This window comes from Vigna unguiculata, chromosome 1, assembly GCF_004118075.2.
Source record: "Vigna unguiculata cultivar IT97K-499-35 chromosome 1, ASM411807v1, whole genome shotgun sequence".
NCBI lineage: Eukaryota > Viridiplantae > Streptophyta > Magnoliopsida > Fabales > Fabaceae > Vigna > Vigna unguiculata.
The window spans coordinates 27,632,560-27,660,225 of record NC_040279.1 but is presented as its reverse complement, the minus strand read 5'-3'; the positions used below and the strand labels follow the sequence as shown (position 1 = coordinate 27,660,225).

Below are 27,666 nucleotides of genomic sequence, written 5' to 3'. Positions count from 1 at the left end.
ATAGTTGAATATCAGATAAAATTTATCAAAATCTAAAAAAACCATTAAATAGAACGAAAGATCCATAAAAAGTTACCATTTTTCAATCAACTTGAATAATAATGTATGTAGTTTTCCTATTATGAGAAGAAAAAGAGATGTAAAAAGAAAAAGCAGTTGAGATAAGTAGAAATAGTTTATTGACAAGTGTGATGGGTAACAGAGATAGATAAACCCCAAAACACAACTCACTTTTATGGAAGTTCCACTACTTTCTAAGTACAACCTGTGCTCTACTTTCATCTGTACAAGCCTTAACTCCAGCACCACCAATCAATCTGAAGCAAAGTGTTGTGTTTCAAGAACGCATAAGGAGGGAACTTCACAGAGGGAGATGTTGCAGATCACCACCCTTCTTCTAGCTAAAGCTTTTGCCTTTGCTGAAGCCATGTGTGCAACCAAGATCAAGAAACTCTGCTGCTGTTGGAGTATCATCAATAAGGGTCACAAAAAAATAGTACCAATCATGTCTCTTCTCTCTCTCTCAAGCCTTCTGAAATGTGCGAGAAGAAACGCCATGCAGGAGTCTCACAAACCCCAAGAAGCTAAGCTTCCCATCTGAGTGTCTTATCCAATCTTGCAGTACCACATGAATTGGTACTGAAGGGCTAAGACCAAGTTCCTGAAACAAATCAAATTGCATAAGCTTACGATATAATGTGGTATTGAGAATTTGGATTATCTGTTAAATTTTTCTAAATTTTTCTCGATTTTATCTTCAAAATACACTGATTGACACTTAGTTTGATGTTAATGTTTGACAGATGACAGCGCCAAAAACTCCGATAAAGAATCTGGACTCAGTAGAAACAACATGTTGGTCATCAAGAATCTGGTTTTAGGTAAAGAGAACCGTAAAATGCTCTCTTAAAGTGACATTGTATGTGAAATGCACAGATGAAAGGGTATCCACCCCTAGACACATTAAACTTTGAATATGTGCACGTTAAAAAATGGTGATTGTTGGGCCTTTTTCTGAGTGGTTTATTGCAGTTCATTGGTTCTGATTCTCTACATACATGAAAATCAAAATTTGAAATGTAGTGTTTGTTAATATTAGAAAAAAAAAGGTATTGGAACAAGAGGAGTACCGAGGCAAGCTCTTCAATCATAATTGGTCTATTTCCTTCCTTTTCAAACAACTCATAGGCACGCCTTGCATGTTGCTCCCAGCTCTCCATGCCCTCTAGCTGATGGACACTTATAGCAGCAGCACAAAATTCCTCAAAATCTAATTTGCGATATTGGATTGAACTAACCTGCAAACATAAATAGTAACAGTTCAATTTTCAAGGGAAAACAACTATGTCATGTGAGTAACAGATATGAAAAACATTCCCTCATAAACTTACCATGTTCACATAATCTAAGACCCTTGAATCCTTTGAGGCATCGGTGACACTCCTCAAAATACCCTGTTCATGCAAATGTGTTAGTGGCTCCAAAGTTATTTGAAGAAAAAACTACACAACAACTTTTGACGTGTGCCACTGACCGTCTTGAAGTTCTGCATGGAGATTAACCCACTTTTGTTTGGCCCTAACATGTTGAACTGTTCTCTCAGATATGCTAGCTGCACTAATGTTAATGTCTTTGCAAGAGCCTGCCAAAATGACAAAACCGATCAAAACATACGTATTCAACAAGAATTACCGAGGTTGTACCAAGACATTTCAAGGGTTCATTACACATAATGATAAGCAAGTACACAAAATTCTCCTACTTGTGCTCAATTTGTCAGTAAATAACATAATCTGCAAATGCAAGCTATTATTTCATATTAACAGATCAATCAGAATAGATAAGATTATACCACTTAAGATTCTCTCGCTTCCATATTTATCTAAAAAATTAGCAATTAAAAAGTTTCTATTTTCTTTGGGTCCATTCTATTGTTGCCATTATATCATATTTGCAGGTGAATTCATTTTCGGCCACCAATATTTGAATTTAATTTCTATATTAACTACTGACCCATATTTGCATGATTAATTTTAAAAGCTGAATATTGGTTACACAACTACACCAGTTACAGAAACTCTGCAAGCTGCAGTTATGATAGATAGAAGAATAAGAGAATATGAAAATAAGGAAGGTGGTGGTTAGTGATTACCAGATGTGGATCAAAAAATCTAATAATAGATTAAAAAGCTATGAACAGACACTTCAAAATTGGTAACATGTTCATATAATACCCCATATTGTATTACTGCATTTGTATCAAACGTAAAATCTTTTATTTACACATTGTGTTGTGTTGTGTCGTATCCAATATACTTCCATAACCGAAACCAAAACCATGCATCATTGTGAACAAGAAATATCCAAACTCTATTCAGATATAACATGGAAGGGGCAAAACATAAGCAATAACAAATGACTAGGCAATATCACATACCCCTAATGCTGATTTGCGTAAAGAAGATGAGCATATATAAGCTTTAACAAGCTTGTGGATTATCATATCAAAAGGTATCTTCACATCATCACAATGACTCGTCAGCCATGGATGACCTGTGCATAAAATCAAGCTATGAGCAAGAATTCATGGGATTATAAAATGCAGAAGTTAATGCCACACACAACCTATGGGAAATGGAGCACATACTGAGAGCCTGAGCTGCAGTTAGCCTTTTCCGATAATCTTTGTTCAACAGTCTCTTTACAAAATCTACTGCATCAGCTGATAAAGATGGCCAAGGAGCTTCATCAAAACTTGGATCTGCCTTCAGGACAGCCCGGAATATGCCAGATTCTGTCCTTGCCCAAAAGGGTCGGCTTCCACATAGAAGAATGTAAGCAATTACACCAATGCTCCACATATCTGCTTCTGTCCCATAAGATCTATGCAAAACTTCAGGAGCTACATAATATGCACTTCCAACAATATCATTCAACCTTTCATCTGCAAAAAACTTCTGATCGTTAACCCTGATTGTTTTGTTTTCGGTAAAAAACCAGAGAAAATAGACAGATGCAATAGGCCAGACCTGGCTTCACATAGTCAGAGAGTCCAAAATCAATGACCTTCAGAGTGGAATTTTCCTCAGAAATATAGAGAAAATTCTGCAGCAGAAAATCAGCTTTCTTGAAAATGAGGAAAACAGTATAAAATGCCCAAATGAAAGAATCATTTGGGGTAAGGAACTATATCAGAGGGTAGACAAGGTCACTATTAAACTAGAATAAACCGTGCATCTTGAAGCAAGTAAAATTTATATCAGTGTAACAACGTCGTTCTGTAATCTAATAGAACCGAAAGGTAAAACCTATCCTGATTAATTTTCCCAGATAAAAATTGGTTAGCTTTATGAGCTAGTTACCTCTGGCTTGAGATCACGATGAACAACACCCTGCAGATGACAGAAAGCTACCACACTTAATATCTGAATCATAACAGTTCTTGCATCTTCTTCTGAGTACTTTCCACCCCTATATAGATCAGTATTAATTTGTTAGTCAGAATGGCAGCAGCAAAAGAACAAAACCGGAATGCCTATCTTGGGTTTAATTCATTTTTTCCGCACAGAAAAATGAAAGTTGGAGAAATATGTTACCTGGAAAGAATCTTATCAAGCAGTTCACCTCCTTTGCATAACCTGAATAGCATATGACAGTAGACATGAGATACTGGTGAATGGAATTAATCAACAACTTTCAATTCCCAACAAATACAACATTTCCAATCAATTAGCATTACAAACATAACTATAAGGAAGTATATCAAAGATATATTAAAGAACTAATGCATATATGGAAGTTCTGCCTACTCGGGATTATATCCCTAATTTAGCAGTAGCATCAAAGATTTTGAAGATGGTTCATACAAGAAAAAAGAAAACTTCAATATGAACTTACTCCATAACTATATAAACATTATCGTTGTCTTCATAGGCATCATAGAATTGCACCAGATTCTTGTGCCCAGTCAAAGCTCGCAATATCTTTACTTCTCTCCTTACATCCTCTATAGCAATTGCTGTTGTCATCTGCCAAACATCCCCACTCTCATAAGAACAAAGACCCAATTACTGATTTTCATAACCAACAACAAAGAACACAGATCCGAATCATCACATAAGACTGGAATATAAACAAATCCATGAAAAACAGAGATAGATGCCTACTGGCAGCTAGAATCCACTGCAATATCACGATCATATATACAAGGTTTCTGAATTATACCAAATAAATCTAAACATGGATTCCCCAGATTAACATGTATTCTCCCAGAAGTAATAAAATCACAGAACAAGCATACCCACGAACTTTCGTACAACACGCATTCTTCCAATAACAAGAAAATCAGTCATCAGTGAAGTAATACCACCAAGATTTCAAAAAATTGTGGGTGATCGCAATTTTAGTCACACCATCTAGGATTTTAGAGTCTCTATAGCAGAGATTATGGCCACATTAGTTGAATTTGTCCACGATTTCTTACAATATCAATGATAGCAAGGATCGCAGACAAAAATGTGATCACAATTCGAAACCTGGGATTTTACGATCAAGTGACCAAACACCTAAAAGTTACATCTCTTGGTACTTCCACAACTCAAAGCAAGGTTTCGCAAGATCACGCAAAGACCATTCATGAGTCACCTGTAACCAACACAACACCCAATTTAAAAGGAAGAAACTCAAACAAAAACTTGTAAAAATCAACCTTGGACTTTGGAATGACTTTGACAGCAACATCATGACCCTTGAAGGCGCCCTTTCTTCCCTTGGCAGAGCAAGTGTAGCCAAAGTGGCCACGGCCCACTTCGGGCCCGAGCTCATAGTGAGTGTGGAAGTGGTTGGAGAAGCCGAAGCTCTTGTCGAGCCCAACCTCACACTCACTCCCTTCTGGGATGGAGGCTTCATTGGGCTTGACGGAGCCGTGGCGGCGGGCCAGTAAGGCCCGAATGTGCTTCGCCGGCGACGGAGGCGGAAAGGGCCGCTTGAAGAGCCGCAGAGGAGTCGAACTCACACTAGAGTTCGCCGGCGAGTTCTTGAACAGGCTCGGCAACGGGCTTGGGCTGTAAAACGGAAACTTTGAACCTTTCGTGGAGGTTTTGGGACTCGCAGCCACCACCACCTCTTTCTCGCCGGGGAAAACGTGGTGCCCACCTTCACTTCGTGAGGTTTCAACGGGTTTTCCATGACACAGCCCCATGGAAACAAAAACCCAGAAGCAGAATTCAAAACACCAGACAGAATTACCAGAAAGTTCAGATTTTTAGATCAGGGGAAGTTCCAAAACTGGATTTTGTTTTCTGGCCTCTTGCGGGGTGAACAATGGGACCCTGAAAGGAGATCAGGGCATGTAGTTTTCTAATTGAGAGAGGAGGGTTTGAATTTGGGAGGGTAAAATATTGAGAAAATTAAGAAAAAAGGAAGCAAGCTTTTGTGAGTAAGAAAATGAAAACCTGCAAGAATTCACCTAAAGAAGAAGCAATTTATGGGAGAGAAGGGATAGCAATATATAATGGCATGTAAGGAATAGAACTAAAAACAAGGTAATCTGGTTGAGAAAAGAGGAAATTCCAAGAGGAATGAAGAAGAAGGAAGGGAGATAAAAGAAGAGAAAAGTGAAGAGGCAAAGATGCTTAGCAGAGTCTACAAGGAAAAAGAAAAAGGAAAGAAAGAAATCAATCCTCTTCCTCTTTTTTGCTTTTTGTAAGGCTCTTTATTTTTTTAATTTTATATTTAATTTTGTTCTGCTGCTGCTGGTATTGGTGCTGCCTTGGTTAAGAGGGTGAAGAGTTTTGTGTACAGAAATACACTTTATTGGAGAGGGTAGTGTTGTGTTGGTTTCTTGCTGATAATAATAATGGTGAGTGGGGTTGGTTTTGGATCCTTCCAGGCTGTCCTTATTGATCCCAAAAAAAAACTAGGATGTATCCATTTCATATGAGGTGGAGAATGTAGCAATGAAGGAGTTAAGGGGCTGAAACTGTGTGTGTTTATGTATTTAGCCTTTGAAGTTTGACCTTCTTTTGTTAGGCTCTGAAAAATTGTCTTTTTCTGCCTTGGATTTTTATATCTTTAGTTTTTCCATGGTGGGTCGCTCTTTGTTGCCAATAAGTGACTTGAGATCTGAGAAGAATGGTTCAAGTTAAGGGCAAATTAAAGCTGAAACTATGCCAATTTGGTGATTTGTTTTCGTGGCATTCTTTTGTGTCAGAGACAGATTGAACACTTTCTGCTACTTTTTTTTATTTTATTTTTGTAGCATCACTCAGATTAAATATGAAAATGTAATGAGCAGCAACAAAAATGGAATGTTCCATGGAGGGAAGGAACCTCAGTGCCAGAGAACAAGCGACAATAATAGTTGTAGAGTAAGACAACCAATATACTATAGTTTCTGCACTTCTCATGACAGTGTAATTATTTAATATCAAATTTTAATTGTTGTTAATTGTTAAATTGGATACATAATTTTAAAAGATAAAAGTTAAAAAATGTACGAAAATATTTTTACTATTCATATCAAACATTTTAAATATAATATATTTTTTTAAAGTAGAGAATTCTCTATTCTTAAAATCAGTTTATATGTAGAATGAGCATTGAAACAGAAAATGTTTTCTTTTTTTATTTCAGAAGTATGAGGACCTGTATTTAAGTACAGTTTTGTATTATTGCAGAAGTAACATCTCCATCATTATATGCATTTTCAGAAACTGTGCACCTACAGTTTGTCCAAACAATTGCTAACCAAATACCCTATATTTAGGTGAACCCTTGTTTGCAATACTCTCATTGCATGTGCTTTTCCAATAATGAAGTAATTCCACATTTCATTTCTTTCACTTTTTTCTAATAATCACTTCTGAAAGAAATGTCTTTTGGCCTATCTTATAAGCATCTTGAGAGTAATTAAGAACTGAAAGATCCCATTTTTTTTTAAATATAAACTTTAGAGAAAAATGAATCTCAAACCCTCTTTGACTTTAGACCCCAGTTGGCCACAACTATGCAATGCATATTTTGAATAAAATAAATAAACATTGAATTGCTTAAATTTAGACAAGTTTGACTTGGATGATTGAATATACAAGTTTTATTCAACAGATGAACTGGAATAAGTTTATTCTTCAACATTTAAAATAGTCAAAATTATATTGGTTTACAATAAATTAGATGGAGTTGATGAAAATTTAATTTTTTTTTGAGGCAGGTGAGTTAGTTAGATTAGATTCAACACAAAAAAAAATTATTCTCCTTAGTTGGTATTGATTGAGTATTCTCTTTTTCTTCTTTTCTTTATAAGTATTTTTAATCATTCCAAATCATTCACTACTTGACTTATTTAGGTGGTTAATATAATCCTAACGAAAATGACACTGATAAAATAGACAAAATGAAAAAGGGTTCAAAATAATAGACCATGGACCACTTTTTTTCAAGATTTGAAACCACACCTTCTTTATGCTATATATGGACATTGTTCTCAATCAAAGATATAATACTTATAGTTGAGATCACCTTGAATGTAAGCATACAAAGCCAAACAAAAATAATAGGTAAGATTAACACTTACTCCACTTTTACATAATGCATTTTCTTATATGTCATGCTAGTTGGTCAATTACTCCATCTTTCTTATTAAAAATATGATTAGATAATTAGAAGTAATAATGTACATTGTTACCGTTTATTTTGCTCCGTTTCACGTTAGACTCACAACAAAAATGATTGAGATTGTGATTTTTTATAATTATAATTTTTTGCGTTGTCATTTTTATATATTTGAACTATGATTTAAAACAAACAAAAAAATATGATAAAAGTAGTCTCAATTCAACTAATTGAGTTATCATAAAAAGTACAAATAATTGGTATTATGTATACTTGTTAATGATTTGAGACATTAAAAAAAAAAAACAATTTACCCACCAACAAAATTAGTGGTTAAATAGGTAAAATTGGTGACTAATACCCTTAGTCACCGAAAATAAATAGTGACGAAAACTATGGAAGTAAAACAATTAGTCATTAATTTTAAAAATGGTAGCTAAACAACCACCGCAATCAACGAAATTACAATTGTTAATTTGTCATTTTGAATTTTGTCACCTTGAAATATTGGAGACCAATTTAACAATCGATATTTCGGTCGTTAATAGGGGAAATAAGAAATTTATAAATAAAAGTCTTTTAACCTCATGATCATTTTCTGTTAATTGTATCTAAAATCTACATTACTAACATTATCCTAAACTATCACCATATAATTGAATGCAATTAAACAATTAATAACATCATCAACTGACTGTAAGTTGAAGCTATCTTTAATTTCTTTGACCCGATGTGTTGTTGCATCATCATTCTTTAAGTGTATATATGGGTAGCAGTCCTACTAGAACAAGCACAGAGTTCTGTGAATGAAGCTAGAAGCACAAGTTTGGTTAGTGAATATAGAATAGAGTTTGGTCATAATAGAAAAATTCCACACAGAGCAAGCACGAACAATTAACAAAGGCAATAAAAAAAGAGCATGCATGAGTTGTTGACGAAGGTAGAGTTTAATTTTGGACAAGCTGAAAAGATTTGAAACAAGTGTAACACGAAATTATATTTAAGGACAAACTAAAAATAATTTAATTTGAGGCAATTTAAAAAGAATGGAGGAAAGCAATGAAACTAGATTAACAACAACAATTTAATTTGAAAGTCCAAAGGCATTAAAATTTAAAGATGAAACCAAATAAAAGTTAAGATTCATGATAAAAGCGAGATTTGTATCAAGCTTTCTTTTTCTTTGTAATTTCTAATGCACAATTAAAAACTACACCAAGATAAAGGTGAAGAATTTTTTTACTTAAAAGCTTAAAAAATATCTTAAAATTCTCCTGCTTTAATGTAAACCATGACTAGAAATAACATACTTTGATTGAACTGAGGAGAGGGCAGCATGGTCCCAAAATGCAAGTGTCACATGTAGCTTTGTTGTTGGGTGCATTTGATTTTAAATAGATCTTGCTCCAAAGTTGGTGAAGCTACTTTTTTAGTTTCCTCATAAAGACTTGAGATTTAAGAAGGATGGGGGTTGACTAACTAGAGAAAGGAAAATAAAAGGAAAATAATTGCAAGCATATATAAAAAACTTGAAACAAACCTTGTCTTTGAACATCACTTTTTCCTTCCTACCACTATTGTTAGTGCTTTAACCCTAATTAATCAACTTTACTATCATCAATCAAAGACATGCATATACAACAAATAACTCTATTTAGCACATCCAACAAACCAAACACGTGATCACATTTATGCATATGCAAAGAGAAACATTTAATACACATATATATAGCATAGTCTTGAACATTACTTGTAATAACTTCTTATATTATGTGTAGGGAACTTTTTGGTATCTATCAACTATCAAGCATCAAATGCATGTTTATGTTTAGTGGGAAGAGTGTGTGAATGGCCCAAAGCTTTTATGACATTTAAATTCTGAGTTCGTCATTTCCTGCCTTGGAAAAAGCATAAAACAACTCCATTTATCTTCATAAAAGCTACCCAGAGAGAATAGTATATATTCCATGCCCACAACACAAACCTTTTTACTCCTTTTTTTTCTGTTCATTTAAAAAATCAAGGTACAATTATTGCTCTACATATTTTTCTTTTATTGTTATAGGATACTAAGATTAATAATATAGTTGCTTTATGTTATCATACAAGGGATAGTGCATTCGTTAAGTTACCTCAATACTCAATAGATAAATAGAAGCTTCTATGTACCAAATCAACATTCTTGTCACCCAAAATAACTATTACGCAATCACCTCTTTACCTAACTGCCACCTTTTTTTATACCTTTTGTTAATTAATTAATTAGGAAAAATAATGAGAGAGGTAAGTACTAATTAATCTCCATTAATTATCAGATTTGTTTTTCACTTATTGAACTCTATTCAATGGATAAGAATAAATGCTGTCAATAGCCAATGAGGTAAGCAATGAATCCAATCAAACCTCCAAAATCAGCAATGTATGTATACCAATTTAATAACTTACATGCTCTACTTTGGATAAGGTTAAAAGCTTTATATTATTTACAATAAATAACATTTGAATCCTTTAACGAAAATATAGAAATAATAAAAGTTTTTATGGACATCAGTATTATTTTCTCTGTTTCTTTATAACAGTTGTGGAAGGTTTTTGTTTCGGATAAAAGGACCTAACATTTATCTAAAAACACTCAATTTTGTTTTTACTCTTCCTTCGTTACACTTTCTACATTTTAAGTCTTTGATGCTTAAGTCAGTTCAAGTACTTTCGGGTAAATGCAATTAATGTTGTAATAAATGTGAAGTAAAAGTTCTTACCAATTTACCTTGGGTTCCTAATTACAGTGTTTGACATGGCCTGTGATTAGGGTTTTCTTAATCATGGTCCAATTGCTTTTTAAACTTGATTACTGACTTGTATTACTTTAATTTACAGATTTAGTTATGATGTAGCCGCTCGACCAAAGGGTCGTGCGTGCTATCGAAGCCCTCATAATTATGATAACAAAGTTTCACTAGAATGAGCGGCTATGACCACTCGAGTCGTGGGCTTCCTAAAATCACTCCGGAGAAATTACCACATCAACAACCTACGGGATTATCCGCCTATAGCGAGCTGCCTTCGGCCGCTTATTTTTGGACCGCCTGACCGAGGGTTTGGCTATGAATGTCAATAGATCATACGGTACAATTTCTTCATCAAAATTCTAAAAATTATTTATCTTTTTATTTTTAGTATAATTTTAACTGAATTGTCTATTATATTTTTATTTGTGTGTTTTTATATTTTATCTTTTTGTTATCATGACTATTTTTCCTCTCTTCACGTTAACTAACTTAAGGGTTCAATTGAAAATAAATTATATTATCTTGAAATTAAAAAATAATAAATGAAAAAATAAACAATTTCTATTACAAAAAATCAACTACTAAAAAAGAGAAGGGAGGAATCATATATGTGAAACCGTCTTACTAAATTAATTTTTGAGATAAGAAGGAGGGAGATGGTTAATAATATTCTTCTTCTTTCTATTTTATAGCATAAAAAATAAAGCCCATTTATTTCACTTCTTGAATAAATTGTAGGCAGTAAAACGAATAATTCAAGTCGCCAGACTCGTTATCAATTTCGCAAGTATGTTGACATTTTATATTTCTAATTTATTTTTCTACTTTATCTAACTTATCAACTCATTAAGTCATTAGTGAGATAGGAAAGGATAGAACAATCCTTCTACAAAAAAGTTGCCATATCTGTACAGTATTAAAATTAAAATAAAACTACAATTTAATTTTTTTTTGTGTGTTACATTGTTTAAAGATACCACCACACAATGTTTTAAATAATAAATATTTAAAATTATTAATTATTAACTTTGTTAATTTCTCTAACTACAACTATTAATTAATTAATTAAAAATACCCCTCTTAAATTTCTACATACATTTGAAAAATAATGGAGGAATACAAAATCCGCGACCTACTTCATCATAGAAGTCAATCAGCCCCAACCAATACTTAAAGAAGCAGAGAACCGAATCAGAAGATTTCCGTTTTTGACACACCTAATTCATAGAACTGTGTATGCTTATTATTACGAAAAGAAGAAATGACTAAACATGTGAAGTTAATTAACTCATGTGATAATATCTCACTAATGAGTATCTTAAGATACTGATTAAGAAAATATTTAAAACAAAAACACTGAATACTACTAATATGTTAGGTTACTGATTCCTAGTACTATTTTGCCTGTATGATGATAGATGAATTAAGAGAGTCATCATTGCATTGCAGACGAAGTTTTTGATATTGGGTCGTTATGTAAGAAAGGGAGTGGAAAAGCAAAGCTTTTTTTATGATGTGTTTCTCTTTCCTCTTCTCAATCAGAGTTTGACCAACTTTCTTAATTTGTTTCACACATTACATTACCCACATCACATTCAATACAAAGTCTCTTCTCTATTATACACCCCTTCACTCATAACACTCTATTATTTTGGGTTAGTCACAAATACACTGAAAATCAAAAATATTCTCTCAACCATATAAATATAAACACTTTCTTGCCCACTACTTATAATGAAGATGCCCAGATGCACAACAATTACCCTTTATCTTGCAGTGGACTTTTTTTTTTCTTTTCCAAAATCAAATTAAAGAAATTCTTATTCTTTGATTCCCACTCTCATTTGTCATCACATCACTACCCTTTCTTTCTCTCTCACTGTGATGTAAGAAAATAAAGCTGATTTGAAGAAATGTGAGTAGCGGAATAAAATAAGCACCCCACACACTCGCTTTGAATAGTGACGAAATGAAAATTTGTTTCGAAATCTGGTCAAATGTTTGTTAAAACCCACAATTATTTTGAAGAATCCAATGGCTCTGCGCGTTAATCACGACACACGTTAAGCTGGTTATAAGAATATATATAAGTTGGGAAGCAAAAAGGTGTAATTAATAGGATGTCACACTTTTCCATTTGAAGTTGTTGGGAGGAAGACAAAGTGGAGTGGTGAGTGAGAAGTGAATGCATCGGGGAATGTTATTAATTTGGGTACCTATCATGGTTAATTATTAACTAATCGATACCCTATTATGCTTTGTGTTTCTCTAAGCAAAGGGTATGAAAAGTTATAGACCCTTTTTTTGTAAGAGGAAGTTTTGGTGGTTTTCTTCAAGGTGGTGTTTCTTTTGGAGGATGTAATGTAATGCCTGGAGTGTTACTTAAATAAAGCATATTGTAATTGCAAAGGTATTTATTTGGGTGATGTAGTTTAAGGAGTGTATTATGTTGAAAGTTGAAGCTAGAAATTTAGTTTGATTAGGTTTTGGTGGTGAAATGAATAGCCATAAGAGGATTTGAATGAGAAGTGATTTTTTGGTAGGTTTGGCCCACTTTATCTTCATGATTGTATAGGTAGTAGGTGACCCACCACAAGGAGTTTTCATGTTGTACCAAAAACATATTGGAATTGCTCTGACCACTGACTAGGAATGGAGGGAAAGAGAAGAAAGGGACATCATTTGGGAGTTTTTGATCATTCAAGATCATACCATTGCATTTCCCACTCTTCTTTTATTCTCACAATGTCTAAACACCAACACATGTCACAGATCAGTGGCTGGATTCTCTCACACTTTCCTATGGAAAAGATTATGCTTTGCACAACTTTATTAGTTTAAATATGTTTTTTTAGTTTATATACTTTTTTTAGTCCATAAATTTTAAAAATTAATACATATAATTCTTTTAATATAATGGTGAAATTATTTTAAGGTGTTAAACAATGTTTTAGTTTGACGTTTAAGTTATTTATATAGTTTGATATTTTCTAACTTAAATATTATTCAATGTTATTAAATTAAAATGACTATATTAATTATTTTTTATATTTGACAATCAAAATATATTAAAATTTAAGATATGAATGAATTATAATTTTATATTTAAATTTAAGGACTAAAAATATATTTAACTCTTAATTAATTTATTTTTATGGAAGAAGTTATAGGGTGGCTTAGTGGTACAGTTGGAAGATAAATGACAGAAATTGTGAATATATTATTCACTAATATTTGAAAGTTATAAGATTTGTTTCAAAGATTTAGAAAGAATGGTGAAAAAAATTGTAGATTCAACTTTCCACTAATAACGGTGGATGAAAAAAAATTATTTGCATGAAGTTAACAAATAAGTTATATTTCAAAAGTACATGGTAAATAATTAAAATTCAATACTTTAATTTTGTAGTTTTGCAGCACACATACTCCACTTTGATTCCTATTTCACTTTTCTATTATTTAGCATTATTCTATCTTTTCTTGTTTGTCTTGTTGCACATAAACTCTTAGCGTGGACCTGGAACCCAATGGAGAGGCCCAATTAATAGCAATAATTGGGCCCATACGCGATTCTTAGTTTTGCGTAGCTTCCATGTTTTAGCTTGGATTATTATTATTATTATTCGTTTCTTTGTCTGCAAAAAAGGGGTTGATTGACTTTTTTTGCAAATCAGAACAGATTAATAATAAAGACAAAGTGACGGTTAAAACTGTGTTGTTGCTTGAAATGAACTTCTATGATTAACTAACTCACTAGTCATTAGCGTTAATCTAGCAATTAAAATTAAGATAACTACCGCGCGTGTGGGAATGTATTTTTTAAATATGGATGATATTATATTAGTAGGTGATAATATTATAATGTTATTAAGTTAATATATATATTAAAACTATATTTATTAAAAATAAAGTGAAATATATCAAAACAAATAAAAGAATAATCATTGATAATTAGAGAAGAAGAGAAGAAGAAAGACATCTGATTTTATAAAAAGTTTATAAAAGTAACGGTCAATTTTTAAAAATTTAATAAATTATTATATTTAAAGGATAAAATCGGTATTTTGAAAAGTGGACACAAAAAGATAATCTCCTTTATATATTACTAGTGTAAACACAGGCGCTATCGCGCCTGCGTGTACGCATTTTTCGAATTATATTTATAATTGATGATATTGTAATGTTATTAAGTTAATGAACAAAATAAAAGTATATTTATAAAAATTAAAGTGAAATGTATGGAGAAAATATGAAAAAAATAATTGTTGATGAATAATATGAGAAAAAAGAAAAAGGAGATAAATAAATAGTTTTATAAAAACTTGTAAAATTAACCGTTAATTTTTAAAAATTTAATAAATAATTAAATTGTAAAAGGTAAAATTGGAATTATGAAATGTGGACACAAAAGAGGGAATCCTCCTTATATATAGTTATAGATTATAGATATATGTTTTAATCTTAATATAACTATCAGTAACTAATATAACCTTAATGAGAAGATGAATTCCCTTGTCAACGACCGAATTTTTTTAATAGTAATTATGAGACCTAGTTTTCAAAAGTCAACGATGCCTATATTTCCATGAAACGAAAATGTGAGAAGGAACCAAACCCACGTGAATATATTATTATTAAAAATAACTTGAAAACCTACTTTATCCAACGTACAACTTGAAATAATGTATGAAACAAATTTGTGAACAAAACAAAAATCCTCCAACACTAAGTGGTCATTATTAAAAAAATATGTCCTAAAGTTAAAGTTAAAGCGACAACATTTACTACATTGCTTACTTTAGAACTGTTTCTCGGATGTCTTTAACTATTTACATATCTAAATATCTTGTAACGTGTTATAAATGTTAAAACTTTTACCTTATCTAATTCAAACTTTGCCAAACATATATGATATTTATATTTATCAAAATTTATTATATTATCAAAATTGTTTGTTTTGTATAAAATTATATATAACATAAAACATGTCAAATATAAATATATATAATATTTCTATTTAAATTTATAGATATATCAATTGATTTATGTTTATTTTATGTTTTTAAAAATTTATTTATAGAATCACTGTCTTACTAATAAATAAAAATAAAAATAGATAATTTACATTTTTATAGCCATTCTAAAAAATACGTTAGAATTTTTAATATTACACCATACAAAAGATAAGTAACATTTTTTTAATTAAGATTTATAATGTCAAAAAATATTGAAATATATTGTAACAAATTTTGAAATCATACTAATTTAAAATATTTCAAGTTCGGATGTGGATGGTGATCCCATCCGATTGCTACTGACATTTTTCTTTATATATCAGGTATAGTGTATGGGAAATACTGGCAAGTTAATGGAAGATGAAGACCAAGCTAGCTCATGTAAGAATAAAAATAAATAAATGATAAAATTTGATGCAGTGGTTTTAAGGTGCTGAAACCTTTGTTTGATTAAGGTTGTATTTAGTGATGAATCTTGGAAAAAAGAATTTAAGGATGTTAAATTATATTTTTTATATATAATTTTTTTTAGTTAATTTTTTTTTTCTCTCTTCTTTCTCTATTTAAAAAAAACATAATAGTAGAATCCAAAAAAATATGATCATCATTTATTATTATATCATTATATCAAACTAAGAATATTATTTTAGGTAAGTTATTCATACTTCATTAATTTGATTTGATAGGTATTGTCAAATTTAAGGACGTTTTTTTGAATCGTGTTCTAATGAATTTTTAAATTCATTATATGTAACTTTAGGAATGTTATAGATTTATTTTTATTGTCTTGAATTATAGGTTCTCATGAAATTTCTTAAGTTTAGTTAATGTAAATAGATACATCTTTTTTTATCTTATCACAAACTTTCCTCTTTATAAAAAGAATAAATTTTTTTACTCTTTATCATAATTTATACTTCAATCTCAATCTATGTGTGCCACACCCTCTGTTTCCAATCTATCTCATTGTATTTCTTCCTCCTCACACACTTTCATGATAACATCTATTCTATAAACTAATGTCTCCATTAAATTTTTTATTTTATTTTTATTTTATTTTTTATTATAATTTTCTATAATATAAACTTAATATAAATAATATAATAATATATAAATATAATTTTAAAAAGATATATAAATACATATAAAAATAAATTCCAAAAATTTTGGGGGAACCATGTATCTTAGTCGATATTTGTGGGAAATTATATATTTAATTATGGATTGCCATTTTTCCATCAAATTCTTGAATTCATTAATAATTGAAATCAATATTAAAATTTTCAGTTATTTTTTTTCTTCAATGCAAATAATCATATCGCCAGCAAGAAATTCATCATCTGTATTATTTCGCAATCTTGTTTTGATAAATTTTATTGTAGAAAATCATCTCTTTGTTATGACCGTAGAAACAATAAAAGTTAAAATAAGACTAGAGGAATTAAAGAATCAATCAAATAGATGTAGTTAACTTTTGTTTTTGTCAAAGATTGATTTTTTCTATTTTCTTCCCCACGGTAGCTTCTCTTTTATCATTTCTAAATAATTAATCTTTTATTTTATTTCTTCATCAATATACCCATGTTTAAAAAAGAAAGACTAAAATATAATTTATCATAATCTAATAAAAAATTGCGATACGTAATTAATAAAAGAAAAATATATGATAATTAAGTCACAATTAAAAATCCGTTATGAAAAAACCTTGGTGCATTACTTTTTCTTCTATATTTATAAAAATGAATATGCTAAATGTTCATAAGATAAAAATTAATATTACTTATTAAACTAATATTTCACTATCAATTGAGAAAAAAAGAATTACCTTTTTTTCTTCAATAATATAAGAAAGCATAAAAAAAATGAGAGCACAAAATAATGATTATATTCAACTTTTTTTTTCTTCCTAAACAAAATAAAACAAATAAAAATCTAAAGTGGTTATGAGAAAGAAAATAAAAAATATTTTAATAAATTTATTTACTTTTTATTAATTTTAATTGTATACTTTATTAGTTATTAACATTGTTGTATTTTATAAAATAAATAAAGTGATACCTAATTTAGTTTTCATCGATTTCTAATATATACTTTAATTATTTAAAAATTTTAAACAAATCAAATTTCCTGCTATAATTTAAAAAATTTAAAACCAAATCAATTTACATAATATATATATATATATATATATATATATATATATATATATAAAAGAATTTCCAAAAAATTAGAGTGTCACGACTCTCCTATCCCTTCAATGGTCTGCCATTGGAGCCATGGTTCCTGTCACAATAATGTTCCACCCCGATTAAAATACACATAAGTAGAATTTTGAGTATACCTAAACTTTATGAAACTAAATTACCGAGTCTTAACAAAACAATTATTAATTATTTAAGGATTCAATTATACTCAATATTTATTTCATTTTGTAACGGGGAGGTTTAGGAGTTTGAAATTAAAATGTATAACAAATAATTTATTAACTAACGTAATAATAATAATATCAGGTAACACAAAATATATGTTTTATTTTGAGAATTTGTTTTAAGGAAATGCTAACCAGTGTTTTTCAGTGTCCTAAAAGCACATATTAAGATATAACTAATGATTTTTAATTTTATGATGAAATCTGGAATAATTAATTTAATTACTTAAAATTATATAAAATCACAAATGTTATGAAGCTGTAATGTAATTGATTCTCAATGATGAATTTTAACTCCAATAATTATTAATATAATTTTATTTTATTTAGAGGAACACAAATATTGATAACATAAATGTTATACAACTGCAATTAATAATTTATTTGATGTAAAAAAAATAGTGCAATAATTTTAACACTATTGTTTGTACGTTCCTATTTCTTTTTAACTATTTTTTATTTTATTTTAATGTTGTTAAAAATTAAAATATTATTAAATGTAAAAACTTAAATTACCACAAACTAGACAAACGAAAATAAAAAAAATTTAAGCAACCCATTATATCAACTATCAAATAATAAAGTTTTAAACATCTAAAACTTTTTATGCTATGTGCATCAAAAAATATTATCAATTAAAACTTTATAACACTTATGAACATTACAAATATATTTTATTATTTGATTATTATATGTCAAATAAATTATTAATTCCAATTGTATAATATTAGTAGACATTTTTGTCCTCTAAATAAAATAAAATTACATTAATAATTATTAATACAAAAATTCATTTAATATAATAATTAATTATAAACTTTTATAAAATTTATCGTTTATTAGTTATTCTTAATCCATGATCTAAGTACTTTATTAACGATTTTAGTCCATTCTAATAATTAAAAACTTTATTTAATAATACCAAGTAACATAAAATTATGTTTTTATTTTTAGAATTTTTTATTGATAGTCCATATTAATAATTTAAAAAATTTATTTAATTAATTTCAACGATTATATATAATAACTCAATTTATAGTATTTATTAGAAACATAAAATTAAAATTATAACTAAATGTTATTATTAAAGCAAACACTATATTAAATAATGTATATATAATACAAATTAATTTTATCATGAAACAATAATTAATGACATGTTAACTTGAACTTGAACAACATTATTATGCTGATTTATACATATCAACTATTGATTTGTCTGTTTGATTAATGACACAGTTGGTCGCTGGTCCAAATTGTAAAACATTGAAACGAGAAAAAAGAGAATTGAAAGAGACAAAGACAAACAAAAAAGGAGTCAAATTTTTTTAGCTGTGTTAAATTCCATCTTCAACAACCTTATACAAAAATTGGCATAACATTTAAATATACATCCAATTTAATAGTTTTTTACTACTAAATAAAATATTAATCATAATAACCAAAACAGATAGTGGAAAGGAGAATATATATATATATATATATATATATATATATATATATATATATATATATAAAATACCTAACGAACTAGCTATATTTACAGCTGATGCTAGAAAGGGTTAATAAAAACACTCAAAGTTTAAATGGAACATGAAATAGAAACTACTACTAGATATTCACTGTTACAGTTCAACTCCCATCGAGGAAGGGAGTATCTTCGCCTGTATTTGTATCTGCTCACACCAAAATAGACGATCATTGCAAAAAGAGAAAAACACACAAAGGAAACAAACATAGACAAGAAGGGTAAGCTAACTTAATTAAGAGAAATCACACAATTCGATAATAAGTATAAATCAGAACTTATCACATCCGTCATAATAAATCAAGCTCCCATAACACAGTATAATACACATGACTCTAGACTCAATATCCAGATTATGTAAGGAACATTGGAGCTCTTGGTGGCTTGCACCTGTGACGATTATCAAACTCTACAGAGTTTGGACACATGGGGTTATCTTATCACCCGACCGCTCACAGGGTAAGTCCCCTTCGCGTCTAAGACTTGATCAAGTCCAAAAACTAGGACCTCCTGCTACTCCTCACCATTCTGCTCTACCTGAGCGTGAATGATCATTGGAGTTTCAAGATACCAACCAAATTAGGAGTCCTCATGTCCTCACACATACACTAACTTATTCTCTAAAATTTCCCTTGAAATTCTAGTGCAACCACACCTTCTGATGATCTGATTTCATACAATCCTACCACATGTACTATCAGTCGCAATAATCCAAGCATAGTATAAACAAACATCACATTATATCATTTATTATAGCTTCCAATAATTAAAACAGAGGAATCATCAACAATTCCGTAGAGAAACTCGCTCAAGCTAGAAGGTCTCGCCTGGGCGAGAGGGTCATCCTCACTTAGGCGGGTCACTCTCGCCTGAGCGAGACTCAAATAGTGGGCAACTCTAAAATTGAGCAAATTCTTGCTCAGGCTAAGCTATTTCGCTTAGACGAGAGCGTCTCTCGCTCGGGCGAAACCAACTCGCCTAGGCGAGACCTCACGCAGTTTCAGGGGTGAGTTTCTGGTGTTTTCGCTCAGGCGAGAGCTACTCGCTTGAGCGAAAATACCAGCTTCCCAATCTGTTTCAACATGCAACAACACAAGATTTTGCACAATCCATTCATACATTCAATCACACCGTTCAAGCCCTCATACAACACTCAATCATGAACTTTAAAACCATTAGAAAGACTTCTATGCAAAAATTAAAGAAAATTGGCTAGCTTTCCTTACCTTTTTGAAATCATCAAGAAGCAAAAATGCTTTCAGCAAAGGAACCTCTCAAATACACAACCTAAGAAGCTACAATGTATGAACTTAAAGTGAGAATAGGGCTCCCGTTAGGTTTTAAAGAAGGAGATGTTCCAACATTCATATTTGTAGAGAAAAGAGAAAGAATTAAAGTGGACTTACGAGAATGGGAAGGAAGAACAATTTGAGGGAGAAGTTCTGCTCCAATTTCAGTGTTGCTGGATGCAACAAGAAGAGAGGTGGATCAGAACGAGAAATTCAATTTTCTGGTTGGAGAGGAGTGAAAATTAAGAAGGTGGTTCCTGTGTGTGGTTCCTGTGTGTGGACAGTGGAGAGAAGAATGAGAAATAAATGGGTTTCACACATATTTTGCATAGTTTTAGAATATTATTATTAGTTATAATTATAAATACCATGTAAGCCATGAAATAAATAACATTAAATTTTGCTTTCACGAGAACTTGATTGTGAAATTTAAATAAAATCTCATTTGTTTTTTACTTTTTGGTGTGTGCCATTTTGGGTTGAATTATTAGGTTTCATAAAGTTTTCCCTTTTTCCCAATTATTTATAAATTATAAACATAAACAAAAAACAAGAAAAGAGTTTGGTCTGGTCTACGGGTTAAATTTTGTTCTTATAATACGACGATTGTAATTTATAGTTATTGAAATATTAATATTTTAATTTAATTGTGATTAATAAAATGAAAAAAAGATATAGTTTTTCTTTAAAATTACGAAGTTTGGCCGTTGTCTTGGAAGGAAAATAGATTAATTTTGTTTGAAATGTAAATTTTTATTTTTGAAATAATTTGTACGACAATTAATATCGAGACGAAAATGTTATGCATTTATTTTTTTTTGAAAAGAAGAATTTAAATAAAATTTCAAAATATTTAGAAACATATTTGAATTAAAAGAAAGTAAAAGTAGAAAGAGGGACAAAGAAGCCTAAAAACTCATTTAGTAAGTGTAATAAAAAGCCCAAAAAGGCCCAATTTGTTGGTTTGGGAACTGAAAAGAATAGGACTTGGGCGTGTTGCAGTGTGACTTGCGTGAGAGAATTTTGAGAGTAGAGTTGCAGAGAGCGAGAGGAATCTTCAATACTTGGGGTTTTTTCCACTTCGGTATTTGAGCTCAATTTGAACTCATTGATTCATATTTCAGGTAATTTCTACACTCTTTGGATTCATTCATTTCCTTTTCGGTGATTGTAAATGCCGTACGTAGGTTCCCGCTTCAATAATAACACCTACAATGCTACTCCCTAGATCCTTTAAATCCCCTCGCAATTGCTTTTCACTTTGCATCTCTTCAATTTTGTTTTTCTGTTTTATTTTTCTAATTCCGTTCATTCCTCGTAAGCGGATTGCGACTAAACTCACAATATATAGGTAACGCAATGATCGAGTTACGCCTTTTTTTTTTTTTTTGTGACAATGATTCATTTCCGCGTGTTTGGTTGCACCGAAATTTTGTGATGTGCTGAAGTTTCAGTATAGAATGCGGATTTTTGTTTGGTTCATGCTGTTATTGGTTAGTTAACTGTGCCTATTTTGGTTTAGAAATTATGAATAATGCTGCTGAAAGGCCACTTAATGGAGACGTAGAGGAGGAGGATGACGATGATGATGCAGACCTTGAAGCCTGGGAGAGAACTTACGCAGAAGATAGATCATGGGAGGCTTTGCAGGAGGATGAATCTGGACTTCTTCGCCCTATTGACACTACAGCCATTTACCATGCTCAGTATCGCAGGCGCCTTCGTAACCTTGCTGCCACTGCGGCTACTGCACGAATTCAGAAGGGGCTTATACGATACCTGTACATTGTCGTTGACCTGTCTAAGGTATTTAATTATAGCTTCTGTTTATGCTTCTGAGTCTTGTGGCATGGAGTGGTACTTTGATTACTTGAAAATTGGATTTTGAATGGAGGATGTGTCCTCGTGATAGGTACACTCTGTCAATAAAATTGGGAAAGATGAGTTTACTAGGTTTCTTGGATGGCGTTAAGTGGGTTGTTCATAAGCGTGTCACACTCACACTAGTGTTTCTGTGTGATGCTGTATGCCTATAGAACTGTTAAGAAACTGGTTATGGGCCAAGAAGAATCTTGTTCAACTTGTAATTGATGTAATATTTGTGATAATAATAAAATTACGGGTAGAACTATATAATAAGAAATATAAAACAGAAATAAGAGGAAATAAAATGGTGAACATTACAGTTACATGCATATCCTTTTAATTCGTAATGTATATAATTCGGTTTCTGTTATCATGTGAAGGCAGCTTCAGAGAGAGACTTCCGACCAAGTAGGATGGCTGTGATTGGGAAACAGGTTGAGGTATTTATCAGGGAGTTCTTTGATCAGAATCCACTTAGTCACGTTGGTCTGGTGACTATAAAAGATGGGATTGCTAATTGCATAACAGAACTTGGTGGCAGTCCCGAGTCTCACATCAACGCTTTAATGGGTAAACTGGAATGCTCAGGGGATGCCTCCTTACAAAATGCACTAGACCTTGTTCTTGGATGTCTAAATCAAATCCCATCATATGGTCATCGAGAAGCTCTTATCTTATATTCGGCTCTCAGTACGTGTGATCCTGGTGATCTCATGGAAACCATTCAAAAATGCAAAAAAAGTAAAATAAGGTGCTCCGTCATTGGTCTTGCTGCTGAAATGTTTGTATGTAAACATCTCTGCCAGGAAACTGGTGGGACTTATTCTGTTGCTCTAGATGAGGTTAGTTTGTTGGTTTTGATGGAAAGCCCATGTAGATGTAGTATCCTCTATATTTCAACCTTAGTTTGAACAAGTACTTTGAATTTTTTTTTATTACCTTTGAATTTGTTTGCATTTTTCAAATGCTTGTTAGTTCATGAATGTTTTCATTCGGATATTTATGTACATCTAATGCAGTCCCACTTTAAAGAGTTGATCTTGGAGCATGCACCACCACCTCCAGCAATAGCAGAGTATGCTACTGCTAATTTAATTAAGATGGGTTTCCCACAACGGTCAGCTGAGGGTTCTGTCGCAATATGCACATGTCATGAAGAGGCTAAGGCTGGAGGGGGATACACTTGTCCACGATGCAAAGTTCGTGTCTGTGAGCTTCCCACTGAATGTCGAATCTGTGGATTGACCCTTATTTCTTCACCCCATTTGGCAAGGTCATACCATCATCTATTTCCTATTGTGATGTTTGATGAGGTCTCTCCATCTCAAAATGATTCTAGCCGCAGTTTTCCTAATACTTGTTTTGGTTGTCAAGAAAGTCTTCTTAGTCAGGGTAAGTTTCTTCCTACATTTCCATTTCTGGTGCCTGTACTAATTTATATTGATGGCCCACATATTATGTCTACTACATACATATATCATACCCCTTTAAATGTGATACGATGGTAAAGATTGCAAATAGGTCTGTAATTTCATAAGATTTTATATAAGGTCATAAATCGGTAAGGGAAGTTGTTTCGGATTTCATTCTGTTTAAACCGGTTTGTATATGTATTGTCTTATAATAAAAGGACCTGACCATAGTAAAAGAGATTAGCAATAGTATTTTTGAGAGATGGGGTTGGCTTTTAATCTTTTTTACGTATCCCAGCTTGAAAATTTAACACCACTTCCATTGTGCAGCCTAAACGGATGAAAGGAAAATATCATATCTGTGATAAACATCCCTATTAACCACCCAGAGCATTGAAAGTTGTAACATATTACCTGTAGAGTTCTTCCCTCTGACTGTGGCGGCTTAAGTTTTTTAGACGGCGGATAAACTATTTATTATGCAATATGCTTGATACAATGTGTCGAAATAGATTCCTATCAACTATGATGTTATGTTCATGATAATAGGGAATACTTTATAACTTGACGCAAAAGCCATGGCTTTCTTGTCATCATGTTGATGCATCTATGTTTCAAGCAAGAGTTGCTGAAGTTATATACTAGACCCCAAATTTTTAATAAGAACCATGGCTGCATAGAGAACATGTGGACAATGTTGGTTTCCGATAACGATGTGTATTCTTTAAGCTGTTATTACAAGTTTACAATTACCAAAGAATTTGAAAATTTTGTTGGGACATACGATGTTAAGTGCTTGTGTTCATATTTCATGAATATATGACAGAAAATATTGACTTCTTTTGGTAAGGTATTTAAGCTTTACGTGAAATTGATTGGTTTACTTACAGACTCCCACTGCTTAAAATCTTCAGTGAAGGCTCTAAATTCCTTTTCAATTTTCTCTTTTCTTCCAAATAGTATTGCATATATAATATGTTCTTACTCAGTTTTCGTAAATCCCGTCTATGAACTCTTGACACACAGGAAACAAGCCTGGACTTTCTGTCGTTTGTCCAAAATGCAAACAACAGTTTTGCCTTGATTGTGACATCTACATTCACGAGAGCTTACATAACTGCCCAGGCTGTGAGAGTTCCAGGCATTCTAAGTCTGTAACTGCTTCTTAATGATTGCTGATCTTCTGCCGCAACTATGGCTATCTTAATGGTGTTCTATGTTGTCTCTCTGTATTGACGTATTGCAGCCACCTACTGCACCCACGAATTAGTTCGGTGCCAAGTGACTGACCGACATTATCATCCTCTATCAATGGTTTGGTGGCCCTTGATGCCAGCCTTTGATCAGCAAATTCTTTGCAGGACAAACAACAGAAGTGATATTATTTATACAAGGGTGAGATTGAACCAGCATCCGATAATTTTCCTTCTTTCCTTTGCTGGAAATTAAGGCACATGTAAAATGTCTCCATTGCGTTTTTTAATCAATGGGCTGACACCATTCTTGCCGGCCGATAAATTTTGATCATTAATGAAATTGCCATTGCTAGCTTTGTATGAGATATTTACGAGTGTTTTGCTTAAAAAACAGTTTTGAACTTCTGATTTCAGCCAACATATTTCATTACCGTGGTGGGAAATGAAGTTGGTCAGAATCTTTGATTTTGAAAGAGAGTTCTACATTCTCATTTGGGGGCCCATGATGAAATATTTCTAGGGTGTAAGGTTGTTAGAGTTTATGACTCTAAGCTTCATATTGTTTATTTAACAAATTTCATAGTAAAATTTAGGATATTAACTCAATAAACCCTTGTAAGTTATAGTACATTTTCCAAATGTTGAAGTGGCTTTTACAGTAACTCTAAATAAGAGGATCCCAAAATTCTAAATTAGAGGTTTTCTGCATAATGCAGGCACTAGGGGATTCCAAAGGTTGCCTGAATCCATTTTCATTTGATTTAAAGTGCATCATAATTTAATCTGCTAAAGTTTAAGAATTGTCATATTCTTATTTGCTCACCTTTCATGTTCCATTTTTTCCTTGGGTGTAGTGTGTTCAAACATTTCATTTTAAAAATTTTAGTCTTGTATCCTATGTTTTCAATTCAATCTGTGCATTACAGAGATTATCATTAATTTGTCGAGTCTTGGTTGCAGTAATGATTATCTTACGGAATCAGGAGAATGCGGAGGGAAGGACGTTATAGAATAAGTGCATTTCCTGATTTGTCTAGTTGGCCTCGGCTATTGAAGTTTAATAGTAATGTAGCCTTTGTTTGGATATTCTTTTAGAAGCACTTATATGAATTAAAACAAAAGTGATTGTTTATAAAATAAAATTACTTACGTAAGTTGATTTGTAGAATGTTTTGTAGAATGTTTTTGTATCAGTTTTTCTGTACGTTGATTTTTAATTTATACGTAAATTCAATAATGTTGACTTCTGAGGAGTTCTATTTTTTTTTTTATAATTACTTCTAGAAAAGTTTATTCTATGATCCTAAAAATGTAACGTCTCCAATGAATTGGGGTGCATGGATCTAATATTCTCTTGGCAGATGTCATTTGCACCTCCCTGTTTTACTAATTTTACTTCTATTTGAAAACTCAGATATAAGAGTTAGAAAACTAATTTTATAACATATATTTATTAGAACGAGGATCTCAAGGTAGATGGAGAGGTACGTGTGGTGTGTAAAGTAGTGTTTTCAGAAACCATTACCCATAATGTAAATTATAAAAGCTGAGGTGATTTCTTGAAACAAACCTTTTTTTTTTTTTTAAATTAAAAGGGTAAGCAAGGACATTGGAAAAAAAGTGTATAGCAGGACAAGGGGGAGGTGTAAGTAAGAAAAGGCTATTGATTATCTCTAAGGCCATGGCCACCTAGTCCGTGGGCTCTGAGCAACATAATATTTCATCACCATAACTTTGGATACTGTTCTGCCATATACCAGAAAAAAATATATTTGTCTGAACTGGATTTAATATAAAGTTTAAGATTTAATTATGTTTTAAGTCCTAATAAATGTAGAAAATTTTAATTGAAACTTAATTAAAAAAATTAAATTTATTTAATGAATCACAAAAAAAATATTAAAGACTTGAAAGTTCTAAATTTAAGAGAACTTACAAAAGTCAAAACTTAATTAAGCCAAAATTTAATTAGTAAGGTTGGAATTCCTATTGTAGAGATGAATTTCTACCCTTCAAAATTAAAAAGAATGAACTTGCTGGTGCCATAACTAAAAGCAGAAAAAGCATTTCCGACATATAAATGTTTTTTTTTTCAGAAAAATAATAGAATCAATTTTGTGAAAGAAATGGCCTTGTTCAAAAACATACAACAGGTGACAAATTATTTAGATCTGCCACACAACCCTGCATCTTAATACAATACAGACCCGAAATACTAGAAAAAATATCAACTCAAAATTTGCTGCATAATAATCAGAGGAATTGCTGCACAAACCAAAACCACTGAGAAACATAGGTCAAGGATCGTTTAAAATGTCTTCGACTTGAATTTTATTTATATTTCTTATTGTTCACCGTTTTAAAGTTTTCCAAATAATGGTGATAATCAGTTTTTTTTCTTTTAATTAAATTTTAGTCTCTCAAATTTAAAAATAAGTCATTTTATTCTCTTGAAGTTAATAGTTAAGAACTTAAAACATTTAATTAACATATTATTTTAAATTTAAGAGGTTGAAGTGTTTTTTTTAATCT

The 27,666-nt window shown here is 31.3% G+C and overlaps 2 protein-coding genes across 4 annotated transcripts; one reads left to right on the top strand and one right to left on the bottom strand.

The window, feature by feature from the left end:
• Positions 1-61: 61 nt before the first annotated feature.
• LOC114183168 (CDPK-related kinase 1-like) lies at positions 62-5,200 on the bottom strand. 2 transcript variants are annotated; one of them, XM_028070088.1, is made up of 11 exons: positions 4,709-5,200; positions 3,898-4,028; positions 3,597-3,638; positions 3,363-3,471; positions 3,030-3,105; positions 2,648-2,944; positions 2,438-2,553; positions 1,535-1,642; positions 1,392-1,454; positions 1,131-1,298; positions 62-661 (listed from the first exon to the last, which is right to left on the bottom strand). In XM_028070088.1, the coding sequence occupies exons 1-11, from the start codon at positions 5,198-5,200 to the stop codon at positions 524-526; spliced, it is 1,740 nt and encodes a 579-aa protein (XP_027925889.1). In that variant the 3' UTR covers positions 62-523. The 2 variants fall into 2 exon arrangements, with proteins under 2 accessions (XP_027925889.1, XP_027925898.1); XM_028070097.1 differs by having other exon boundaries at positions 270-661; positions 4,536-4,767.
• A 16,443-nt stretch (positions 5,201-21,643) lies between these two features.
• On the top strand, positions 21,644-25,637 carry LOC114164432 (general transcription factor IIH subunit 2). 2 transcript variants are annotated; one of them, XM_028049105.1, is made up of 5 exons: positions 21,644-21,784; positions 22,183-22,466; positions 22,907-23,368; positions 23,546-23,918; positions 24,965-25,637. In XM_028049105.1, the coding sequence occupies exons 2-5, from the start codon at positions 22,188-22,190 to the stop codon at positions 25,105-25,107; spliced, it is 1,257 nt and encodes a 418-aa protein (XP_027904906.1). In that variant the 5' UTR covers positions 21,644-21,784; positions 22,183-22,187; the 3' UTR covers positions 25,108-25,637. The 2 variants fall into 2 exon arrangements, with proteins under 2 accessions (XP_027904906.1, XP_027904913.1); XM_028049112.1 differs by lacking the exon at positions 21,644-21,784 and adding an exon at positions 21,876-22,011.
• The last annotated feature ends 2,029 nt before the right edge of the window (positions 25,638-27,666 follow it).